This window comes from Anomalospiza imberbis, chromosome 3, assembly GCF_031753505.1.
Source record: "Anomalospiza imberbis isolate Cuckoo-Finch-1a 21T00152 chromosome 3, ASM3175350v1, whole genome shotgun sequence".
NCBI lineage: Eukaryota > Metazoa > Chordata > Aves > Passeriformes > Viduidae > Anomalospiza > Anomalospiza imberbis.
This window is the reverse complement of record NC_089683.1, coordinates 25,095,246-25,117,085: the sequence shown is the minus strand read 5'-3', so window position 1 is coordinate 25,117,085 and position 21,840 is coordinate 25,095,246. Positions and strand designations below refer to the sequence as shown.

The window sequence follows — 21,840 nt, the reverse complement described above, 5'->3', positions numbered from 1 at the left end:
AGAGATTGCCCTTCCTGCCAGAGGGAGTGTTATTTAAGTGAACAGAGAGGGCTATTTCAGCAGACAAAGACTGGGAAAGATTTGATGCTGGAGCACTTCATGGCCAAGTGGGTTCAATTTTTCTGGGAAGTGGAGGCCTGCATTCAAATCCCTACTCCAAATCAGGCTGAAGGAATTTTAAATATAAATCCTCAGTGAAAGAAGGACTCCTATCCAAGGAATAGGTCTTAACTACTAAGCTTTTTCTAGGTAGAGGCATTTTATTCTTCTGTTTCTGGATGGAGAATTTTTGCTTTTTCTTTCCAAATTTCCTCTACCTTTTAATAATTATTAGCAGGTTAAATAATTTTTATTATTTTAAGAAGCTCTGTTAAACTTGATTTACTGGAAACTGTTAAAAGATTCGGTTTCAAGTCAATACTCTATTTGTATTTATCTATTGGAGCTGCACAAACAAATCAATCTTATTCATGCAGTCCCAGGTATCAATGAACTTCATCATGATGACAGAACTTCCATGTTTTGTTTGTTTGTTTTTGTTTCTCCATGCCAGCCTCGCTATTATCGAGAACAAGAATTTCATTACTTTTTTAGACTTGTGTGTCTCTTAACACAATATAAATGTCAATACACTCTTAATGAACATTTTTCTTTAATAAACCTTTATGATAATTTATCACAAGTACCAATTTTTTTTCACCATGATTGATCTGAAGTTTTTGAGACATTACACCAGTGCTGATAAATAGGCATATTTTTAACAAATACAGTTTAGGCTTGTTCATGGTCATAGACTAAAAAAAAAAAAAAAATCTATGTGAGTTATAAAATAATTCTGAAATATGGATTAATTATTACCAGTTGTAATATTTTCAATTACAATATTATTTGGCAATACTTTATTTGCCTATATAGTTTAGAATTATTTTTATGTAAAACCTGCAGCCTTGATCATCTCAACCATTAACAGCAGTTTGATTGTTGAAGTGCAGTTTTATCATTATTTAAATTGAAGGCATTTTGTTTTAAACAATGCTATTTTCTTCATTTTTCTCAGACATTGTTTGATGAAGGCTGGCATCAAATTCGTCTCTTAGTAACAGAAGACTTTGTAACTTTGTATATAGATGGCCAAGAAATTGAAACAAAGCCATTGCATCCTGTTTTAGGTATTTACATCAGTGGCCTAACCCAAATAGGAAAGTATTCTGGAAAGGAGGAAACGGTACAGGTAGGCATATGCTAAAACTACAGTAATTCAGGAATTCTGTTGTAGGCTAACATTACATTGGTGACTTCTGTTTTCTTGAGCTTACTCTTATTACTTAGAGTGGAGTGAAATTTAGCGTACAAAATTTAATACTTAAGAGAGAATAAAAATGGTCAGGAGGACTTAGCACAAGTGATCTATCCTGTGACATGGATGCTTAACTGGTCTCACTGAATCCAAGGACAAATTTGATGTAATGTGGCTGCCTGAATTTGGGAAACACTGTCTCAAAGTAAGGAATTTCCTCTGCTTGATATTTGCATATGCTGTCCTTCCATCAGTGTATATGTGGGTGATGCTGGTAAAAGAGGAAAATTTTGGTCAAGTTTCTTTCTCCTTGCTTTTTAGTCACAATAGTTTATGCTAGAAAAAACTGACAGTGGTCTCATTTTGTTTTGGAATGTAGCAACAAAGCAGAATGGCAAAAACTTTCGTTTACCTGATGCCAGTGTTTTTATTCAATGCTTTTTAAAGATTTATACTGTATACTAAACACTAAGCATTAGAGATGCCTGCAGATGCTTCACCAGAATTTACTAATCCTACATCTAATATGAGCAGGTCTGTGTAGAAGCATCTTTCCAGGTCTATTAAGGTAAAAAGAAAGAGGTTGGGCTTGCCTGTGTTATTAACTCGTTTCCTCAATGATATTGGCGGCCACTGTAGTTCGTGCTGCATGTGTTTGGATTAATTCCCAGGAAATATGGATGGTGATTTCTGTTATTTTAAAAAAATATTGGATTGATTATTTTTATTTAATAATCCTGTTACAGTATGTTTAATTGGTTGTGCAAATTAATCATTGTGAGTAGCCTAAAAATATTTCTGCATATTTAATTGATTTTTAACTGTAGTGAATGCACAGACCTCTAAAGAGTCATCTATGTTTTGAATTACAGTTTGATATACAAAAACTGCGAATCTACTGTGACCCAGAGCAAAATAATCGAGAAACAGTCTGTGAGATTCCAGGATTTGTGAGTATGATAGATGAACTTTTGAGGACTACTTGGCATTCTTTTACAAATCACTGTTTAAAGCTGACTTAATGAAGTTTTAAAATAGATTAAACTACATTGATTCAGCTGGTGCAAACACATGCTTGTAACCTATGAAATATCAAGTGACACAGACCTTCTCTGTTTCAGCCCTATTTTCTCACACAGTTTTTTACAAGTTGTTTTAGTTTAGGTATTTAATGGTGCATTTTTGATATATATGAGTATAGAAGAATCTCAGAATCCTCTCTTAAAATTTTAGATTTTAAACATTATAAAATAATGAAACTTCTGGGTTTTTTCAGTGTAAAATTCTTTAAATATGACTTCTGAACTTTTCTTATATACTCCTTGCTACTTGTCAGGTCATTTAATCTGTGAAATTTTGGTACATAACAAACCTGTATTTCTAAATCACTTTCTTCCATTAGAAATATCTATGCTGATGTCTGTGATAAATATCCCATTATCTGAAATGTTGCCATGATTTCAAGAAGCATGTTAAGTAGAAGACAGAAATAAAATCAAGACTTTATGATTCATGTACACAATTAGCAAGATTATGGGGACCCTTTGGCCCTTTCTTGGTTCTCTTACAGTTAATTATGCACTGCAATGTAAGATGTATACAAACAGATTTGGAAACCAGGCATGACTGACAGAACCAGATTTAATCATTCAGTTCCCATCTCAAAGCATAAGCAAGAGAGTGATTTAAACATACAGATTCAAAATAATCTCCTTTGCTTGGTGGCTAAAACAAACTGAGCTAAAGATTATCAGCTGCCAGTGTCTTACTATGTAGACCCACATTCCTCATGTTGTGATTAGATTTAGTATCATTTGGCTGGTTTGACAATAGAACCATTGAATGTCCAGCATCCAGATTTTCTTTTTTGTCAGTCTGGCACGTATTGCCAGCTAGTCTGTTTTTCTTCTTTTTCTTTGGGACTTTTGTGTCTGTTGCATCCTTATCAGGGCTTTTTCAACTTTCAGTCAAGCAGCAAGTAGGTGAATGTATTATTAGCTGTTCTGAACTCTGTGTGTCAAGAACTAACAGGTGCAGGAATACTTTTGTAAAATTAAATTTGAATCTTGAAGAAAAGAAAGTATTTATTTAACTATTATTTAGCTGCACCACATATCTTTTTGCTCTTTACAAATTAAAAGTAGGATATGAAAAGTAATCAAATGAAAAATATTTTGCATAAAGAAAGCAAACACTAAAAAGTCTTTCATAGCTTATGTTCTCTGCAATTTATCAAGGAGTTGAAGCCAAAAGATTGTTTTTTGCCATTTAAGTTTCACTGTCTCTTTTTGTAAATTAAATTTGGACTTTGCCCATGAAATTCTGGACTCCTTCAGAAAATAAAAATGTTGGATGATCTTCAAGGAGGAATATGTAGTTTGTGGTTGTATTCTGTCAGAGTGTGGTTGTATCAGAGTTCCTGAAATAAGCAGAGACCTTATATGCTAATTACAGACCAAATTAATTCCCTTTCCCAGAGATACCTAGCTGCATAGTGATTTTAAGCTCCTTCTATGATCTGTGGAAAATGAAAACTTTCTCTCAGGTTTGCTCAAGCTGAAAATTGAATACAGAGGAAGCTTTCTGTGTCCACAGAATGTGTATGAAAATTGCAGTGACTGTGTGCATTAGAATACTCCTGTGGACAGTGTGGCTAATGGTGGCTACTAAACTATTAAGACAAAAATTTTCATGGTTGCTCTGCTGAAGTATTTGGGGTTGGATTGTTCTGTGGTGTTGCAGATACTGGAACAAAAATCAATTGATAGCAGAGTCTAATGCAGTCATAAGAAAGGGGGGAAAAGCCAGCCTTGCCTCTGTGCTGCTCTGTGTTTTCCCAGATGCTGGATTCAGGCAGAGAGCAGAGATTTCAGGAATATTTTGGTACATTCTCTGACATGAATGAACAAGCAGAGCATATTTTTGATGAGAAATTACTTCTCGTAAAAGGTTGGAACCAAATCTAAACATTTAGTGTGCAAATACTGACATGATTTAGTATTAATTCTGTCATTATCTTTTAAAAATTGCTACTGATAACTCCCATTGACAGACCCTTAACCGCAGTTAATAACTAAATTAATTTTATATGCATTGATAGCAGCTGCACATAAGTCTCAGAAAGACTAAAAATTTCAATTATAATTTCTTGACAGTTGCAGCTTAGAAGTTATGATTGGTTTTGATAGTGTTTCCAAATGAATGGATTTTCTTTTTAGAAATATTGCTGTACTCTTAAACTGTGTTTCTTCTTGTTTCAGAATGGAGAGGTAGGCTCCATCCTAAACTACTCAAACTCAGTTTAAGGTAGTATTCGACTTTTTATAAGCTTCTTAATATTCTAGGTAATACATACTTTGTTCTCAAAAGGGGACAGAGATTTGCTAAGCTTAAGAATGCTGGACTTCCTTTGCTTGAACTCTAGTCAGCAGACAAATTAAAAATAATTTTTCTGAAAAAACATGTTTATTAGAATAAATGGTCTGATGTTTTCCCCCAGTTCAATTCAATTGATGCTATTTGCAGGGGGGTGGGGGATATGCACGAGGGATAATGCAGCTGTTACCTGCATTGTGCTTATGGGACTCCCTGAACAAGAGCTTATCTGAAGACTTAATATGACAACTTCCCTAACCTAACTTGTAACTCCCAACTTGTCCCGTTGCAAAGGAAACATGGGTTTGTGTTTTGGTCAATCATTTGACCCCGAGAAAGAATTCCAGTCAAGAAACATCTTAAAAGGTATAATTATTCTAGAAAATATAAGTAAAATGCTATGGAAAGATTCCAATAATAAATACAATTTTTTTTTAGCTTGGATTCTTAAATTTTTGCCTTTCCATAGGTCTGAGAACTTGCTGGGTTAGGGTTGATGGGTGAAAAAGAATTTCCTGAATCTAACTTCAACATGTATATTTAGTACAGATGTACTTATAATATATTTGATTTTGTAGCTTTCCCCTTGCCTGCCTGAGTAAAGCACTGAGGTTTCATGTGTGGCTTAATGGTGAGAAATAAATATCACAAAAAAATAAATAAATTCCAGAGGGTTATGTGATCTGGAAGATTTAGTGTTTAGTGCTGCAGGAAGCATGGTTTGGAGGAAGTCACCTAATGGTGTTTGCAGGATGGGCACTTTTGGGACCAGGACTAGTGTCATGGTTTGACACTGGTGCAATGCCAGCGCCCCCATGAAAATGCACCTTCCTAAATAATTGCTGTGAGGTGTGATCAGGAACAGAGCAGAGCAGGCCCAAGCTTGATAACAAAGGAAAAAATCTTTATTAAACTACTACCACTATAAAAACCACAAACATTAAATCCAGGATGAAGACCTTCCATAACACTCCTCCTCCTCCCACCTAATTTCCAAACAAACCCACGATGAGATACCACCCAGGATCCTGATCAAGTTGCCACCCTTCAGATAATCAATACTCAGTCTATCAAGGGAGACAGGAGTCTCTCCTGTGCCAAAGACCCCCCAGGAAACACAACTGCCACCTTTGTGTCTCCACGTCACACATGGCAACCGCCTGGAGAAAATCTGCCATGGTGACACTCTCCTTTCCATGTCACAGTGCTCTCACCACCGTGCATGGACAGACTGCTCATAGGGCTCCTTTAAGGATGCTTTGCCAAGGACCAAAAGAAAACAACAGTTCAGCATCTCATCTCGGGACTGCAGTCCCCCCCATTTCCCCCTGGGGCCGAGGGTCCAAGAAGAGAGATCTTCTTCTTCTCTTCTTCTTCTCTTAAGACAGAGGGCCTCTCCACAGCCTCTTCAACTGTCCTCTGTTCTCTCCATTCCTCTATTAGTAACCACTAAAACAGGTCTCTTGGCTCACCAACGCATCCCCCTAAGTGCAGTCTGTGTTGCAGGAGAATTTAGTTCAGTCTCTGGCTAACAAGAAAAGTCCAGCCACAAGCCACTCCATCATCTCCTCCCACTCAAAAATTCCTTCTCCCAACATCTCAGATCCCAGACTGTCTCTCTTCTACTTCAAATCGAAGAGGAGTAATACTTTACAAAGCCTTCATTTTTCAGGAAAGGGTTAAAAGTTCAGACTCTCTGGACGGCTGATATCTCTGCCCAGCAGCCAATTCCAAAGGCCAAGCCTGGGCACCTCCCCCCCCCACTTCTCCTTCTCCTCCACGCCGGCAAAGTTACAGGTGCCGTCCGGACTCTCTGTCTCTTCCCTCTGTGGGGGGATGACAAAGACATCTCCACTTCTCTCCACCCTTCCGTCCACAGGAGCTGTCTTGGTTTCAGTCCTTCAGCCCCCTCGGCTCACCTCGACCAGGCCTCATGGCTTTCCCTCCCCCACCCAGCCCCATGGCTGGGCAGGGGAGCTCTGCACAGCACCTTGACCGGAACCAAAGAGAGCGAGCTCTTGGGAGTTCCTGCTTTTAACCCCCTGTGTTCTCAGAGGCGTATCCATACCTTCAGTGGTCACTCCAGGTGCCAATATCCAAACCTGACCACTGATTGGTTTGACCCAACTTCCTGAAAAAATTCACCTCCATGTCAAACCACGGCATCTAGTGACCTCTAGGAGTCAGTGATAGCAGCTGTGTCCTGCCTTCCCTCAAAGTAGCTTCAGTATTGGAGCACGTGCCTAGGATGTAGGAGACTTGGGGTTTATCTTCTTTTCAGGCTTGCTGCACAGGAGAGCATGCCAATGGTTGGGATCATTATGCTATACATATTACATATTACATCATTTTACACATTTTAAAATTAAATTGCTATATTTGAGAATTGGTCACACTTGAAATTATGAATATAGATTAGCTAGAAGAGGCATCTTTCCTGTTGCAAGATTTAAAATTTTCAAACTATATGACAAAATATTTGTGCAAAAACAAAGTTACAGGTATCAGCCCAATATCAGTACTTACTTTTAAAATTTTTTTCTGGATAAAATGATTTCATGCATGAAAAGTAGTTGGAGGGCAATATTCAGATATGCAGAAGTTCCAGCTGAACAAGGGAGTGAATGCCAAGACCTAAGTGAAAGGCGGCCTAAGGAAGGTCAGCTTCACATAGTGTTCCAATATGTTTTTTGGCTGCCTTTGGTGTATGTGCTGATGGCTGTTTTCACTCTTGGTAGTGCATGAATGGTCCCAGTGATGTAGGCTCAACACCTGCCCCCTGCATATGCCCACCAGGAAAGCAAGGACTTCCAGGCCCCAAAGTAAGTCTCTCTTCTGTCTTGTTGAGTATATATGACTTGTTCCCTGCTACTTTTCAGCAAATGATGTTGCACTGTTAATTGTTTAAGGATGAAATGGTTTTCTAACAAAATCTTTTAATGGAGAGAGGGGTTTATTCCTTTTTTGTAAAAGAATGAATTAGATGCTTACTGGGAGAGTTGCACATTAGCTGTGCTGATGACCTCCTTTCTGTGTTGATGAAGAACTAAAATGAGAACTACCCTTGAGCTGCAGGCAAACTCAAATCCCCAGTATTTGCTTTATTATCTTTCTCAATAACTGTGCTAAGCAGTGTTTACAGAATTATTTATAAGTGCAGACAAGAAAACCCCAAATCAATTGTCTTTCATTAAACAAATGAATAAAAACCTTCTCTGCTGTCATCATAAAAGAGATTACCATATGCTGTAGCCACCTCAAATCAAAGGGCTTCTTGATACAGTGGAAAAGATTTCTGGTCAGGGAATTGAAATCTGCAACACAGAGATCATCATTATTGTTTCATGTAATAGAATTTCTGTTATCTTTTACCTTTTTTATTTTCTTTAGAGAAAAAAAGAGGGAGAGAGAATGAAGTATTTATAATTTTAAAATAATTGAAAACCACTTCCTGTAAAGTATGAAGGAATATGACATTTCAGAACTCAGATGACCTATACCTATTGCCTTATGTGCAATATTTCATCTACAATGCACTATAATATTTGTTTGGGGATAATTGAATAATACAAGTGACAAGATGGTGCCTAACACAAAAGGTTGCAGAAAGTGAAAAGGAAGCCAATTTATGGTTGAATAGGTTGTCTCATTTATAATATATATTTATTAACATTTGAATACTGGACTCTAGAACCATATGAATTTAAACTTAATTTTTGTGTTTGTGATATTAATGGGGTACAGTAAGTTGAATTAAAGTGATTTCAAAATACAAGTAACTGATGTTTTAAGCTTTTCAAGTTAAAAGCAAAAAATTTCACAGCTAAATGATATATTTGAAAGCAAATTTATTTTTGCTCAAATCCCAAACCTGGACTTCTTAATTTGGACAACAATAATTCTGCATAGCTTATTACTAATTTAGCAAATGATCACTGTTATGATTTTCAAAAAAGACTTTTTTCTATATTATCTTCCACTTAATTTAGCATTACACTTCTGTGGTTTATATATGAAATTATGTTTTTTCACAGTCACATTGAAAGCTAGTTTCCTGTTTCCTTTCTAATGTCTTCTCTATTTATAACAATTCTGCAGTTGTAACTGACCCACAAGTCTGTTGATGGTTCAGGCTGAATAAATAAATACCTGCTTAAAATCCCTGCAGAAGTAAAATGGTTTAGAGGTCAAGTCTTATTGGATTTTGCAGAGTTCAAATCAAAGCTGTTAATAAAACACAGAAAGTCAATACTCTAGGAGGATATATTGAGTAGGATGTTAAGTTCCTACTTTCTCACCGTAAACATGAAGCCACGGCAAGCAACTTTTCTTTTACTTTAATCTGATTGTAACAGTGATTATCAAAACAATTGCAAAGGACTTTTAAGAGGAAATCTAAAAAATGTCTTTTTCAACAGCAGTTGGTGTGTGGAGAGGAGTTTATTATTTTGCAGGTTTTAATCCTGGCTCTTGCCTTTTTAGTGTTTTTATCTTAAGAATTAGGCTCTTGCTAAATTAGCAAGTGCTGAATTCTCTTAATAATTTAGCACTTGCTAAAGCAAGTGAGAGATTTCTTCAGAAAAGAACTACTTCAATGAAGTTTTGTTAAAGTTTGTTTCATCTATTTGATAAAAAGTTTCTGTTCTTTAAAGTGCTAAAAGACTAGAAAGCTTTTAAGTTGATGGTTCAAACTTGTGCTGTAACCAAGTGTGGATTCACTTGTCCAAGTACTGCATAAGAAGTTGGGGAGAAGTCAGGGAGATTTTTTCCCCCCCTCAAAACCATTTATTTTTCACTGTAGGAATTGCTCCTCAATAGTAGTTCTCTGGACTTGTAGAGACCGTTTTGTGGAATGTGTTAGGGCTAGCTAAAGTTGCTTTGTGCTGATTTTAAAATACTCGTACAATTTTAAAATGATTATATATTTTGTGTGTTCACATGTTGCTTCTCCATAGGGTGACCCTGGGCAGCCTGGGAATCATGGTTATCCTGGTCTGCCTGGTCCAGATGGTAAGCCTGTGAGTACTAAAAACTTAGTCATATATTGTAAATGTAAAACTAACAGGAGAAAAAATGTGGAACACTGATACCACGTTTTTGAAATGTAGATAATTTTGTCACCTTTCTCTGAAACTGTGAATGTCATTTAACTGTATGTAACTGTTGTATGAATATGTCAATCATATTATTTCTGTTTCAAGGTAAAATACTGTAAATATTAGAGTTGGGTACTGTTGTAAAGCAGAGAACAGGCTATGAGTGCTTCTGTTGATCTTCGCATTACTTTGCAGCAGTTATGTTACTACCTTCAGTCTTTACTCCTTAAGAATTTGTTCATTAGAAAGTACTTCAGGTTGCATAAAATCCTATTGATTTTTTTTTTAGGGCTTGCTCCTTGGTTCATAGAATTTCTTTGTAGGCTACCTCAAGTAGTCCATCAATATCTTTAGATATGCATGTAAAACTAAAAAAAAAATAGATCTTTTTTAGTTCCAAACTGGTTCATTTAACTGTGGTGATTCCAGTTGTAAGCAGAGTTAGTTTAACAGGAAGAAATAAATGCTAAAACAAAAAAATGCAATTGTTTCTAAAAATTGAAAATTTCCCTCTTTTAAGATATGGGACTTGTTATATTGAAACCTGAGCATGGTAACCCTCATGGTCCAGATGAGCTGTGCCTACATGAATTTTTCATCAGTCCCACAAGCAAATATCCTCATTTTACCTGTGATATAAAATGTTTTTTTACTTTTGCTCTTAAACAGCTTTTGATAGCTATTAAATCCCCTCCCCTCCCCTCTCCTCTTCTTTTAACAAATAGATTAAGACTTCATTTCTGAAGCATCCAGACACGTACAACCATACTGTTTTAGAAACAATTTGTTATGACTCTTTCATACTTTAATAAACAGATTTCCACTTCAAGGCTATTTATCCTCCTATAAGCACTGGAATTTGTGACAGCACTAATAGTGAAAGAGAAATAAATTGATACTGTAGAACTACTGTAACTTTGTAATCTGGCAGTTATGGCTTATTTTTTCCTGCAAGTGAGTCATAACGTGCATAGATGGGCATTCTCTGAACATAAAAGAATTACCAGAGTATATCAAAATGAGAATCAAAAAACTCCAGTGCAGGAGAAATTGTATCACTTTGCTGAAGAACTTACATTATTTGAAATGCTTGCAGCTAAATCCTATAGCTTTATTAACTGAAGAATGTTTCTGAAATATCAGTTGTAGTTTTTGCACTTGTTCTTTATAAGGACATAATTGCAAACCCAATTAGATCATCTGTACCTTTGGCCAGTACATTATTTTTCCTTACATAGATTCTTGGGTGCATTCCAGGCGACCTTTTAGCTGTGAATGGTGAGAGACCCTTTAGATCCACTGTGCAGGAAAACAGATTCCTCTCTCTGTCTTTTTCTTTCTATTTTACTTTTGTATTTGTTAATACAACTAGCACATTTTCTGTGCTGTCAGTGATTTTTCTTGTTTGGGGAAACTTCGTTCATCTGAATCTTTTTAGGTTTATGTCTCGGGGAACTCTGAGAAACAAGCTTTTAATTCAGACAGCACCATAGGCTTACAGGTAGTTATGTAGTCAGTCTTATTTAATCAAATGGCTTTTGCATGAAAAGCTTTTCCTGCAAAGTCAGTCTCTGCTGTTCCCAAACACATTTTTATGTTCTTCTCTAAAGTCTTTCCAGTTTGCCTATCTGTTATTAATTTTCTTGGAACAGTATAACTGGTCAACAAAATGTTTCTTCCTCTGAGAAAGGATTTAGGCATGCATTTAGATTACTATATGAAACTGATTTTAGAGTAAAACATCTAAATAAATTTAGTTTATTGTTTGTGGGCTGGCTAGATTGTTCTAATACTTAATGCTAGTTTTAGTCCAGAAAAATTGAACACAGTTCCTATCAATATCTTCAATCTTACTAGAACATAATTATTTACTTGGTGTTATCCAGTAAAATTTCACTCTAATATTTGGGGAAGTGAAAAACATGAATTATTTTCAAAAATTTCTTAAATGTTATTTTTATTAGTTTGCTTAGAGTATCTTTATTTTTCCCTTTAATTGCCACCTCTGTTTATATTGACACATACAAGAAGGATCAATTAAAGGAACTGTAAAAAAGGCTGAAAGTGAGAAGCATAAGTAATGAAAATATATTTTTTCAATAAAAATATAATTTAGAACCTGAAATTATTAAACTGGCTAGACAAGAGAAAAACACTGATAAATAAGTGCAAGGATAAAAACAATATTTTAATTTCAAATGGAACTCATTTTCATTAACATTATTAATCAGAAAGAAGCAGTTGGAGTGATTGTTGGCCCTGGAAGCACTCAGCAGCCTAACTGTGTGGTCACAAGGCCTTTTTTTATTCCAAAAGATGCTTTGTATGTACTGGGGAAAAACTCAATTTAAGGGAAAGAATAAATTATCAGAATCTATGCAGTGATCACTTGTGGTTAATAGAGGTAACAGGTTATCAGTCTGCTGCAGAAATTTTAAAAATCCATCCATTTGTCAATTTTGAACTATGAACCATGCAGCTGGCAAAGCTGAACAATTTTTGAGTATTCCATGTAGTTTTACTCATGAAAGTTTGGAACAATTTGCCTTGTCTTTACAATATGTACAAGAAAATAAAATAAGAAATGAGAAAAAATAAGCAGTTTACAAAAAAAATGCGGTGAGACTGGCTTTACTGATACAAACAGATCTGGCGTTCATAAGGTAGCAAAAGCTTCATATAATAAGTAATTTCTGATCATTCCAATATATGTTTTTAAAGATTATAGAACATTATTACAGCTGTATTACCTAGACCTGGTGACCAACTGAAGGCCAAATCTTTTATGATGTACTTACTATAAGAGCAGTGATAAGCTATTTCAACAATACTTTTGGAATAAAAATGGGTAATAGTTTCACATACACATAGAATTCCCTGTGCTACTGGATGGCTTGCCTGGGATTTAAGTTGTTCTAAACTCTGCAGCTACTTTTCTCAGAAAACTTTCATAGGCAGAGTTGATAATTCAGCTGTGAAATGCTGCTCTCAATTCCAGGAAAATACATATTCCTCAGTAATACTCTGGCCTTTTTATTGTTAGAGGAAATCTTTCTGCTGTGTTCGGATACAGACATGTAATGCCTTTCTTGAGACCTACAAGTCTGGAATCAGGGTGCTGCGGAGACAGCTGTAGAGTTCAGACAAAAGACCACACCACTACCTGCAGCAGCTGCCAAAGGCAGAGCATATGATAAGGATGAGCATCTAAACAGTGTGCAGGAAGTTAGACTCCCATGGTACATCATTCTATCTCCCAATAGCCTGAAGCTTGGGAACTTTTAAAGCTGGATTTACAACCCTTTATTGAATCATCTTGATGGATCTTTTTTCCTCTGTGCTATTTGAGAACATTGTGTTAAAGTAAAATATTCTGCTAGGGGCTCTGAATTATGAAGGCCTTGGCAGATGATGGAGTAGCTAATAGAGGAAAGTGTAATGAAATGCAGAAATAATAAACATGGATACATGTCTGCATAGTTACAGCAATTTCTGTTAAGATGTAATGTATTTTATGAAAAGAGTTTGAAGACTTGTCTTGTAATATTTTAGATGTGCTTTAAAGTTTTTCTGCAAGAAACTACCACAAGAGGTCTGCAGACCTTTCAGAGTGTTTCCTTAATGCCAAGTTAAATTTTCCTTTTGCAGTTGAATTCCATTATGCTTAGTTACATCACCCTAAATAGTTCTTTTTACTTAGTGTTTACAGTCCTTGAATATCTTTAGACCATTACTGTTGATTGCTGGTTCCTTCCTAGCCAAACTGAGCTTGCTTACTTCTCCCTTTGTCTTTCTCAAGCAGTCCTGTGTTCATGCCTTTGTTGTTGATGCTGTCCATTGACTCCAAAAGCTTTTCATTATGGGAGTGCGCAGTGCAGTTCTCATTGCCTTATCGACACATCCTCTATTTTTATTTTTATTTTATCCTTATCAGATGAGATATGCCTAAGAATGCTGTCTGAACTGTTGTCCTTTAGGTGTACAAATGCATTGAAGATATACTGAGGTTTCCTCTGCTGTTGTACCCAGAAGTGTGTTCAGTGTTTTTCCTTAAAATTATTTGCAAATTATTGCCATTTTCTTTAAATTCCAAAGTTTCATTTGATTTTTTCAAATACCCAGCAATCTGGGACAAAACTAATCTCAATGTCCTACTCTTTACCACTTTCCTTTTAAGGATTTTCAGGCACTAGAAAATGATCAGTACTGTTTTCACAACAGTAAACTGAGAGGTAAATTTTGTGTAATCCTGATTTCAGATGAACTGATGTAAAATAATAAATGAGACCATAAAGTGCTGTGGAGTAGTGCTGACTGACAACATTGAGGAAACACTGTAGGTGGGATTCACGTTAAGGCACATACATTTAGGATTTCAATGGGTACAGAGACACAGAGTGTCTGAATTCTCATAATAGTCAACTATTTAACTACTGTGCCAGAAAAAGTATGGGATTTCTTTGCTGCAGGGTATTTTGTCTTGTCCACACTGCAAGACAATTATTGCCTCCCAAATATTTTGTGCCACTGTCTTCTAACACTGGGTGGGTGTCTTAGGAGTCTCAAATAGCAGTAGCTGCCTATATTTAGGCAACTGGATTCTAAACTTAATATCAAATTCAGAGTTAACTATAACACTTCTCATGCTGTTTGTGTGTCCTTTGAGAAGTTCATGAGGGAAGAACAAGCTCAGATAAAAAATATTGGATTTGGTTGCAAATTTAATGTGTTCCCCCTATTTGAAAGATAACCTTCAGTCCTGAACTCATCAATTTAAAAGGGAATTTTCACTTCTGTCCATTTGACATAAAATGGCAGCTATGGCACTGCTGTTCTTGCAGATATGTATGTATGTCACACAGGTACTCCTACTGAGGGCTTTGTGATTAGAGAAGGAGGATTTGAGCTGACTTCAGTGCAAAAAAAATTTGTAGGCATTAGCATGTAGATTGATGACCCGTACTGACAATGTGTTTGATTTGTATTGAAATCACATTACAATATTTTGCCTGGAGCTAAATATGCAGTTTTGTAAGCTGAAAACTCTTCTGCTGTCCTCCATTCATCTTGTGATTTTGAAATTCAGTTCAGCCAGGAAATTGTCCTCTTCTACTTCTCCCCCTGCTCAGTTAGAGGGAGAAGGGAAATTGCATTGCAGAGATCTAAATTATGAAATAAAGCTTTATTTTTAAAGAATTATATTCTACAGAAAGTCATAGCAATTTTTTTGAGAAGAAAACAAATGGATAAACTTTTAGAGGCATTTTTTGATTTGATGAATTTTTTCACCTACCTAGGAGGCCTATAAGCACTCTGGGGATACTATACCATCTACAGTTAAAGCTGATTTTGCTAGAACTGCCTTGAGCACTAAAAGTAAAATGCTTGATAAAGGATCCATGTATGACAGAGACCTAGAATTCTGTTTACTTATGTATTAAACATTACCAGCTGGCTCATCGGGCAACTGCTCAAATGTCTTTTGGGAAGAGGGCACAGCAAGGACTCTCTTGTATCTAACCCAGCAAATAATTTTAGCTGTGTTTATTATTCCTAGGAAGCTCTGACTGATTTAAAGAAGAAATCAGACAAACACATTGCCTCCCTTGTACTGAAAATGTTCTATTAGCTCCTTTTTACCGGTGTGGAAATCACCCTAGGAAATTTTTTTTGCCAAGGTTTTAAGCTTGAAAACCATTTGGAAATAGGATTATTACTTCTCTCAATTCAAATCAAGATCAGATTCTGGGTATTTGAAATTGGATAGCCCATTTAATGGGATTTATCAAATTTAGTTTTGTCTGCCTGTTGAAATGTCTGAACCAAATAGCCTCAGAATATTATAGAACAATTTCTCTTCTTGCTTTATATCCTTACTTGCTAAAATCATCGGTAGCTCATTTTGTCCACTGCAAGGACATGTTTTTAAATGAGCTATGCAAAATTCTTATTCAGTAACTTGCCTCTCTAAAGGATTCTTTAAAGCCCTTGTTAATTTTGCATGAAAACTGGCTATCTTTGCTGTACTAATTGAATCAAATCCACCCAAACACGGACATATATTTTGGTTTCTGTAAAGGTTCTCTTGTTCTGCCAATGTTGATTTCTAGCAAAGCATTCCTGAAATTCTCCTTTTAACTCATGAATTATTTTGTATTTCTTTTTGTAGTCTCAGTCATTCAAATTATTCTTTTTTTTATTTGTATAGACTGTTATATACCTTCAAGTTCATAGCTAAGTGCTTAGTATCAAGAATGGAATTTTTATTATGTAGAGATATTATAAAACTAGCTGCATAATGTATTAGAACATACCTTGTTTGTTAAAGCTTATTTCTGTAACTGGATAGAAGCCTTTAAAAGTATTGGCAAGTTTCAGCTATTTTTTTAGAGAGAGAGAAAAAAAAACGTGTCTACATATGTGGATTAATTTCTTTTTTTTTTCCCAGTGGAAAATAAAACAATATATTTGTTATGCTTTTGTGTAACAATTTTAAAATTACTAGTTTTAGCTAAAGGCTAGAGGCTGAGAACTTCAGCTGCAGATATGAAGGCTTTTGAAAGCTGAAATCTAAAGCCCAAATGTATGATTGTCAGAGCAGTTGCTAAAATCTGTGACCTAAAATTACAGGGTTGTGATAAAAGTTCTTTAGTAAGCAGGAGGATTGTTTTTGTCTTTTTAAATAGGTGTTTGGAAATTTGTGTATGTTGCTTTTGAAAAGTCACAACTCTTGGTTCTTTTCCTTAGGGATACCAGGGATCAGCAGGAACTCCAGGTATCCCAGGAACTCCAGGGATTCAAGTAAGTTTCTATTTCATTCCTAGAATTTGAACATCTGAGAAAAATCCTACCAAGTCTCTCTCAATATCTTGTTTGTCATTGAGAGTTGAGATGTGAGGAATGAAGAGGACTCAAAGGGTGTCATGAAATCAGGGGCTATCCTTGGGTGAATTGCTTTGAAATTCACATGGCTTTGGGGCTTGTAGGTAGGCTGACTTTTAGACTGCAAATCTAAGCAGTGCTAGGTAAGGCCTCTAGACGATGGACTCAGTTGCAGCTTAGACATTTTTTATCCTGATCCAGAAGCCAAACAGTAGTTTCTTCAGTTTTTCTGTGAATCATTAGCAGTGATCTCAAGTCTTGTCATGGTGATGGATTGCCCACAATTCACAAGTCCAAAGCAAGTTTCACATAAAGCCCAGATTGATGGAGGAGAATTCTTTTTCTTTGCATTAATTTAGTTATCCTTACTGAGGCAGTTGTTGGAAGCCTCTGCTGTATTTTACTTGTGGCATGATCCAGTCTGAATGATAGTCAAGGAACTACTCATTTGTGGAATTAAATATCTGAGAGCCTGCTGGGGCCAAGAGCAAGCCTGCAAAATGGCATATGTGGAGGCTGTCTGATGGGCTATTGAATGTGACATCTCTGGGCTCACCCATTGATAGACTGTGATTTTGAACAGGCTAATATGGCTGTGATAATCTTTTTTTTCCTGGGGTGGTCCTTGGTTAGAACAAAAAATTGTTTCAGTGTTCCTCAATCACAGATGATGATAGTGTGCCATGTTCATCCATGCTGGGTACAGATTGTGCTTAGTTCTGCTTTTGTGTCCAGTCACCAAAATGTTGGAATCAGTCAGCTGACACATTGGTCTATGGCGCACATTGTGTCACATTTCTGGGTCTAATTCTGTATCAGATTGTACTGGTATTATTAGTATTTGAGCTGGTGTTCATTTCTTTCTCAATCTAGGGACCTCGTGGCTTGCCAGGTATCAAGGGAGAACCAGGAAAAGATGGGGCAAAGGTAAAAGAACCCAAACAAGAATGATAGATAAAAAGCTTTTGCCTTTTATAATTTTTGGTTGCAAAGGCAATAATATCAGTATTTTCACATGAATGTTCTGTGAGAATTGTTTGCTAAAAGGGTGATAAGGAAGGACTAAGAATCCTAAACCTAAATTCTGAATCTGGCCCTCTTTATTTAAAAAAGTTTATATCAGCTTTAGCATTACCAGTAACAACTTTATTTCACTGAATAACATATACTTAGAAAGTGTATCTAAGTATGGGTACCTGGAAGTACAATGCAGACATCTGTCAGAATGGTTTAACTCTTTTCACCCTTTTTCTCTTTCAGTGAGTATCCAGATGACTTAGGTAGGAATTCCTGGTTGGCACTTTTTATCAGAAAACACTGGCTAATTGAATCCAAAACTTTTTGTGGAAAATTCTAGCTGAGGTGTAGCCAGTAGCTTGGAGACATAGATATGGAAGCTTACATGTAACTGTCTCCTGGTAATCAGGATAAACTTGACTCTGGATCTTTTATATACACAGTGCATGAACTGCCATTGGCTGTGGTCTTCTCTCACATTTCTGCCCTATATTGAGAAAAGTTCTTAGATGATTGTAATTATTTTGGGTTTGATTCATTAAAACTTCAAAGCCCTTTCTGTAAAACAAGCACTTGTTTTCCCAACAGATCTTACAATTTCTTTCTAAAGTTCCCAATAACTAGGTCCTTAAATTCATCACTGTTCAGCAGAATTCTCAAATTCATGGTTAGAACTGAAAACTGCTTATGTGTGTTGTGCTTTATTCATCTCAATCTAATTGATTTTAGAATTTAATCTAATCAGTCAGTATTGGGCTATATGTAGAAATTAAGACGCTGCTGATGAAAACCTCTAATTGCCTCGCAGCGCAGGGTTGTGACAGATAGAATATTTCCTATTGCTCAGTTTAGCCTTGTGTAAAATAAGCCAAGAAATAGGGCTTCCAGCACTGTTTTAGAGAACATTTCCATTGTAAAGTAGGTCTTGCCATTAGAATTTTTTTCCTGGAAATTCTGCCCAAATTTTCATCTTTTTATTTCATCCCATTACTTGTAATGTTTCTGTAGTAGCTAATTTAAAATTGTTTTCATTTCCAAATGTTTTAGTTTATCCAATAATTGAACCACAACTTCTGAGTAGATATCAAGACTCCACACTTTTTCATTAAGAAGCAATGGATATATGAAGTGTTAATTTTATAACCTTTGCTGATTTTTAAACGCCAATGGAATCATTGTCTGCTTTTAATATTTATTTGTTGAGAGATATTGTGATAGCATTAATCCACAAGCTATCATTCCTGTGGTCATGTTCCTGCCTACTGCAAATATATGACAGACCTTTCCAAATCTGCTTAGGCATGAATGGCTTTGATAAACAGCACTGAGACATGTTGTCCTGGTTTAACCCTTGTCTTAGAATTTGAAATATTCTATGAAATAACTTTCTAAGCATAGTTTACTATTCCTTCTATCTGATTGAAATATATTAAACAAATTGAAATATATTGTTCAGTATAAAAATAGATATTAACAGAAAGAAAGCATTCTGATTGCCCAAAAATGATTTTGTGATTAGCTGTTTTCTCATGTGAAGTAGTCTACTGAACCAAGCAACTAGGATTGGTTTTATTGTTTCAAAGCAAGTAGTGACAAGTTGTAATTTAGGATTTCATTGTTATTGCTTGAGGGAACAATATTTGTATTGGTATTTTGCCTTGTCTTTTCAATTGCTAACTGCTTTTATCTAAGTGGATTCTTTCTTTCTCTGAAATGAGAACTCATTTGTCAAATTGCCAAAGTGGTTTTATAAGTGTATTTGGTTTAATTAAGTTTCTTTTGTAGAGCAGGTACTTAATATCTTATTTTTTAATGCTTCACTTATCCAGAGTAAGCTGGTAGGAAATTTCATAAGGTCATAAACTGCTGCTTTTGAACCTCCATAAGACTTCTAAAAGATTAGTAAATTTAGTCTAGAATTTAGTGATTAAGTTTTTTATGTAATGAGTTTTGTTTAAAGATAAAAAACCTCTTATTGGTCATCACAACAATGTTATGAAGTTGATACTGTGATATATTACATCTTTCCACTATTTGTTGATCGCTTGATCACAAGAATATGAATATTCTTGTACTATATTACCACTATTTTCATACAAGGATTTAAAATATGTTTGCTGTTTCAGGGTGACAGTGGACTACCTGGTTTTCCTGGATTGCACGGGATGCCAGCACCAAAGGTTGAAATTAAATATTCTTGTTACAATATTCCTGTGTTTCAGCTTGCCCTGTAGCTCAATTTAAAGGGTAAACATGTCTATATGCAATACTATTTCAGAGCATTTGATGAATTGCTCACAATGGATAGCTATGAAGGTGATATTTAGAGAAGATACGTGCCATGGGATTTCATTACATAGATATCAAACAATAGAAACCACCTGTTATTTAATTTCTGTTTTGCTCTATGGGATTTTATATTAATTTGATTTTACTACTGCTTAGAAGATTCTTCATCACAAATAGTGTTTTACAAAAATAAAAGCAATTATATGATTTTCTTGTTATTCTACTTGAGTGACAGCATTTTAAAGAACAGCTCTGACCTATCACAGTGAGTTTAGTTCATGTGTGTGCTCCCCAAAACAATTTTCCCCACAGTTTTTACTCATCTATGTTAGTACTCAACAGAATTTACCTCTTAGCTTTTCCAAATTCATGCTTTTAACCCTTCAAATAAGGTCTTCAGAAAAGTCCTGCCCTTTCCAAGGAGCTGAATTTTCACTTAGATTCTTGCCTATACTGAAGCAATGAGAAGCACAAAGTGTCTTCTATAGAAAGTAGAAGACTTAAGCCTACAAGCTGTGGATTGTCTCACCATCAGTGTTGGACATTCTGGCCTTCTCCTCTAGGAAAGCTGGGAAAATTCAGGATTTGCATTTAAGTCTTGGGTTTACATAGAGCTCTTTGCCTTCTTTGTGTCTGCTATACATGTATACTTAATATAAATATATATATATATATATATCTTTATGTAACTACTTCTATTTTAAAAATTGCTCACATACATTTTGTCTAGGGAGAAAGAGGTCCTAAAGGAGATCAAGGAGTGCCAGGAATATACGGGAAAAAGGCAAGTGACCTTGTAAAAGCATAAGTTAAAGCAAAATACTATTGGTATCTGTGATGGGGTCACCTATACTGGCTGCTTGGTGCAAACCCCAGGCTTCTCTCTCAATCTCCCTTCTCAACAGTACGAAGGAGAAAATAAGATGGAAAAGCTTGATGGTCCAGATAAGAGAGATCACCTGCCAGTTACTGTCACAGGCAAAGCAGTGGCTACTTGGGGAAAATTAATTTAATTTAGTGGCAATTAAAATAAGTCTGGATAATGAGGAAAAAAAACCAAAAACCAAAGAACTAAACCCCCTTCTTGTCCACCCTGCCTTTTCCCAGGCTCAACTTCCCTCCTTTATGGGATAGGAAATAGGGAGCAGGGTAGGGTGTGCTTGCGGCGTTCGGTTTTTCTTTACCCTGGTCCCGGGCAGTGGGGGTGTCCGGCTGGCACGCTGCTCTCAGCGGAGACCGGGGCCGCCGTGTGTGTGCGGAGCTCTAGGGCTGAGCCTCTGCGTGGGTCTGCTGTGCCTGTAGCCAGACGCTGAGGCAAGACAAAGGGTGAGAGAAGGCGCAGTCTGCCCACGTGGCTGAGAACTCTTTATTCTCACATGGCTGCAGCGGTGGACAATGCAGCTGTTCCTGAGCCCGCATGGGCAAAATGGCATTGGGACACAGGGAACCGGGGATTAAATAGGGGGCGGGCCAACAGGGGCAGAAGCCCCCCTCACCCAATGGGGACAGACAACAGGGGAGTGACATGGAACACGGCATCCTGTGGGAACATAACAGGGGTGTGTACAGCATTCCGGGACAAATGGGATTACAGAGGTGGGGTGATTGATACAGAACTTTCCATCAGGAAGAAGGGAGTGGTTACAAGATTGACATATGTAAGCTCCTGTAGCAGACAGCCTGGAGTGAACCATTTTAAGGGGAAAATAGGGGTACATAGAACTGATCTAACTAACATTTATTAAACCCCTAACTGAACCTACCTGGGATGCAACAAGGGTGGTCTTTAACAGCTTCTCCCTGCTCGTCCCCTCACCCTCCTCCCCTGCTCCAGGGCAGCTCCTTCCCACGGGCCATAGGCCTTCAGGGCAAACCTGGCCTTGC

The 21,840-nt window shown here is 36.5% G+C and overlaps 1 protein-coding gene across 1 annotated transcript in view; it reads left to right on the top strand.

Moving 5' to 3' along the window:
- COL21A1 (collagen type XXI alpha 1 chain) overlaps positions 1 to 21,840 on the top strand; it is a 92,920-nt gene that overhangs the window by 31,759 nt on the left and 39,321 nt on the right. The window contains exons 6-14 of the mRNA XM_068183716.1: positions 1,058 to 1,231; positions 2,170 to 2,247; positions 4,558 to 4,566; positions 7,411 to 7,494; positions 9,628 to 9,690; positions 16,516 to 16,569; positions 17,524 to 17,577; positions 19,794 to 19,847; positions 20,687 to 20,740. Coding sequence (XP_068039817.1) covers positions 1,058 to 1,231; positions 2,170 to 2,247; positions 4,558 to 4,566; positions 7,411 to 7,494; positions 9,628 to 9,690; positions 16,516 to 16,569; positions 17,524 to 17,577; positions 19,794 to 19,847; positions 20,687 to 20,740 — 624 coding nt within the window. The remainder of the gene's footprint in view (positions 1 to 1,057; positions 1,232 to 2,169; positions 2,248 to 4,557; positions 4,567 to 7,410; positions 7,495 to 9,627; positions 9,691 to 16,515; positions 16,570 to 17,523; positions 17,578 to 19,793; positions 19,848 to 20,686; positions 20,741 to 21,840) is intronic.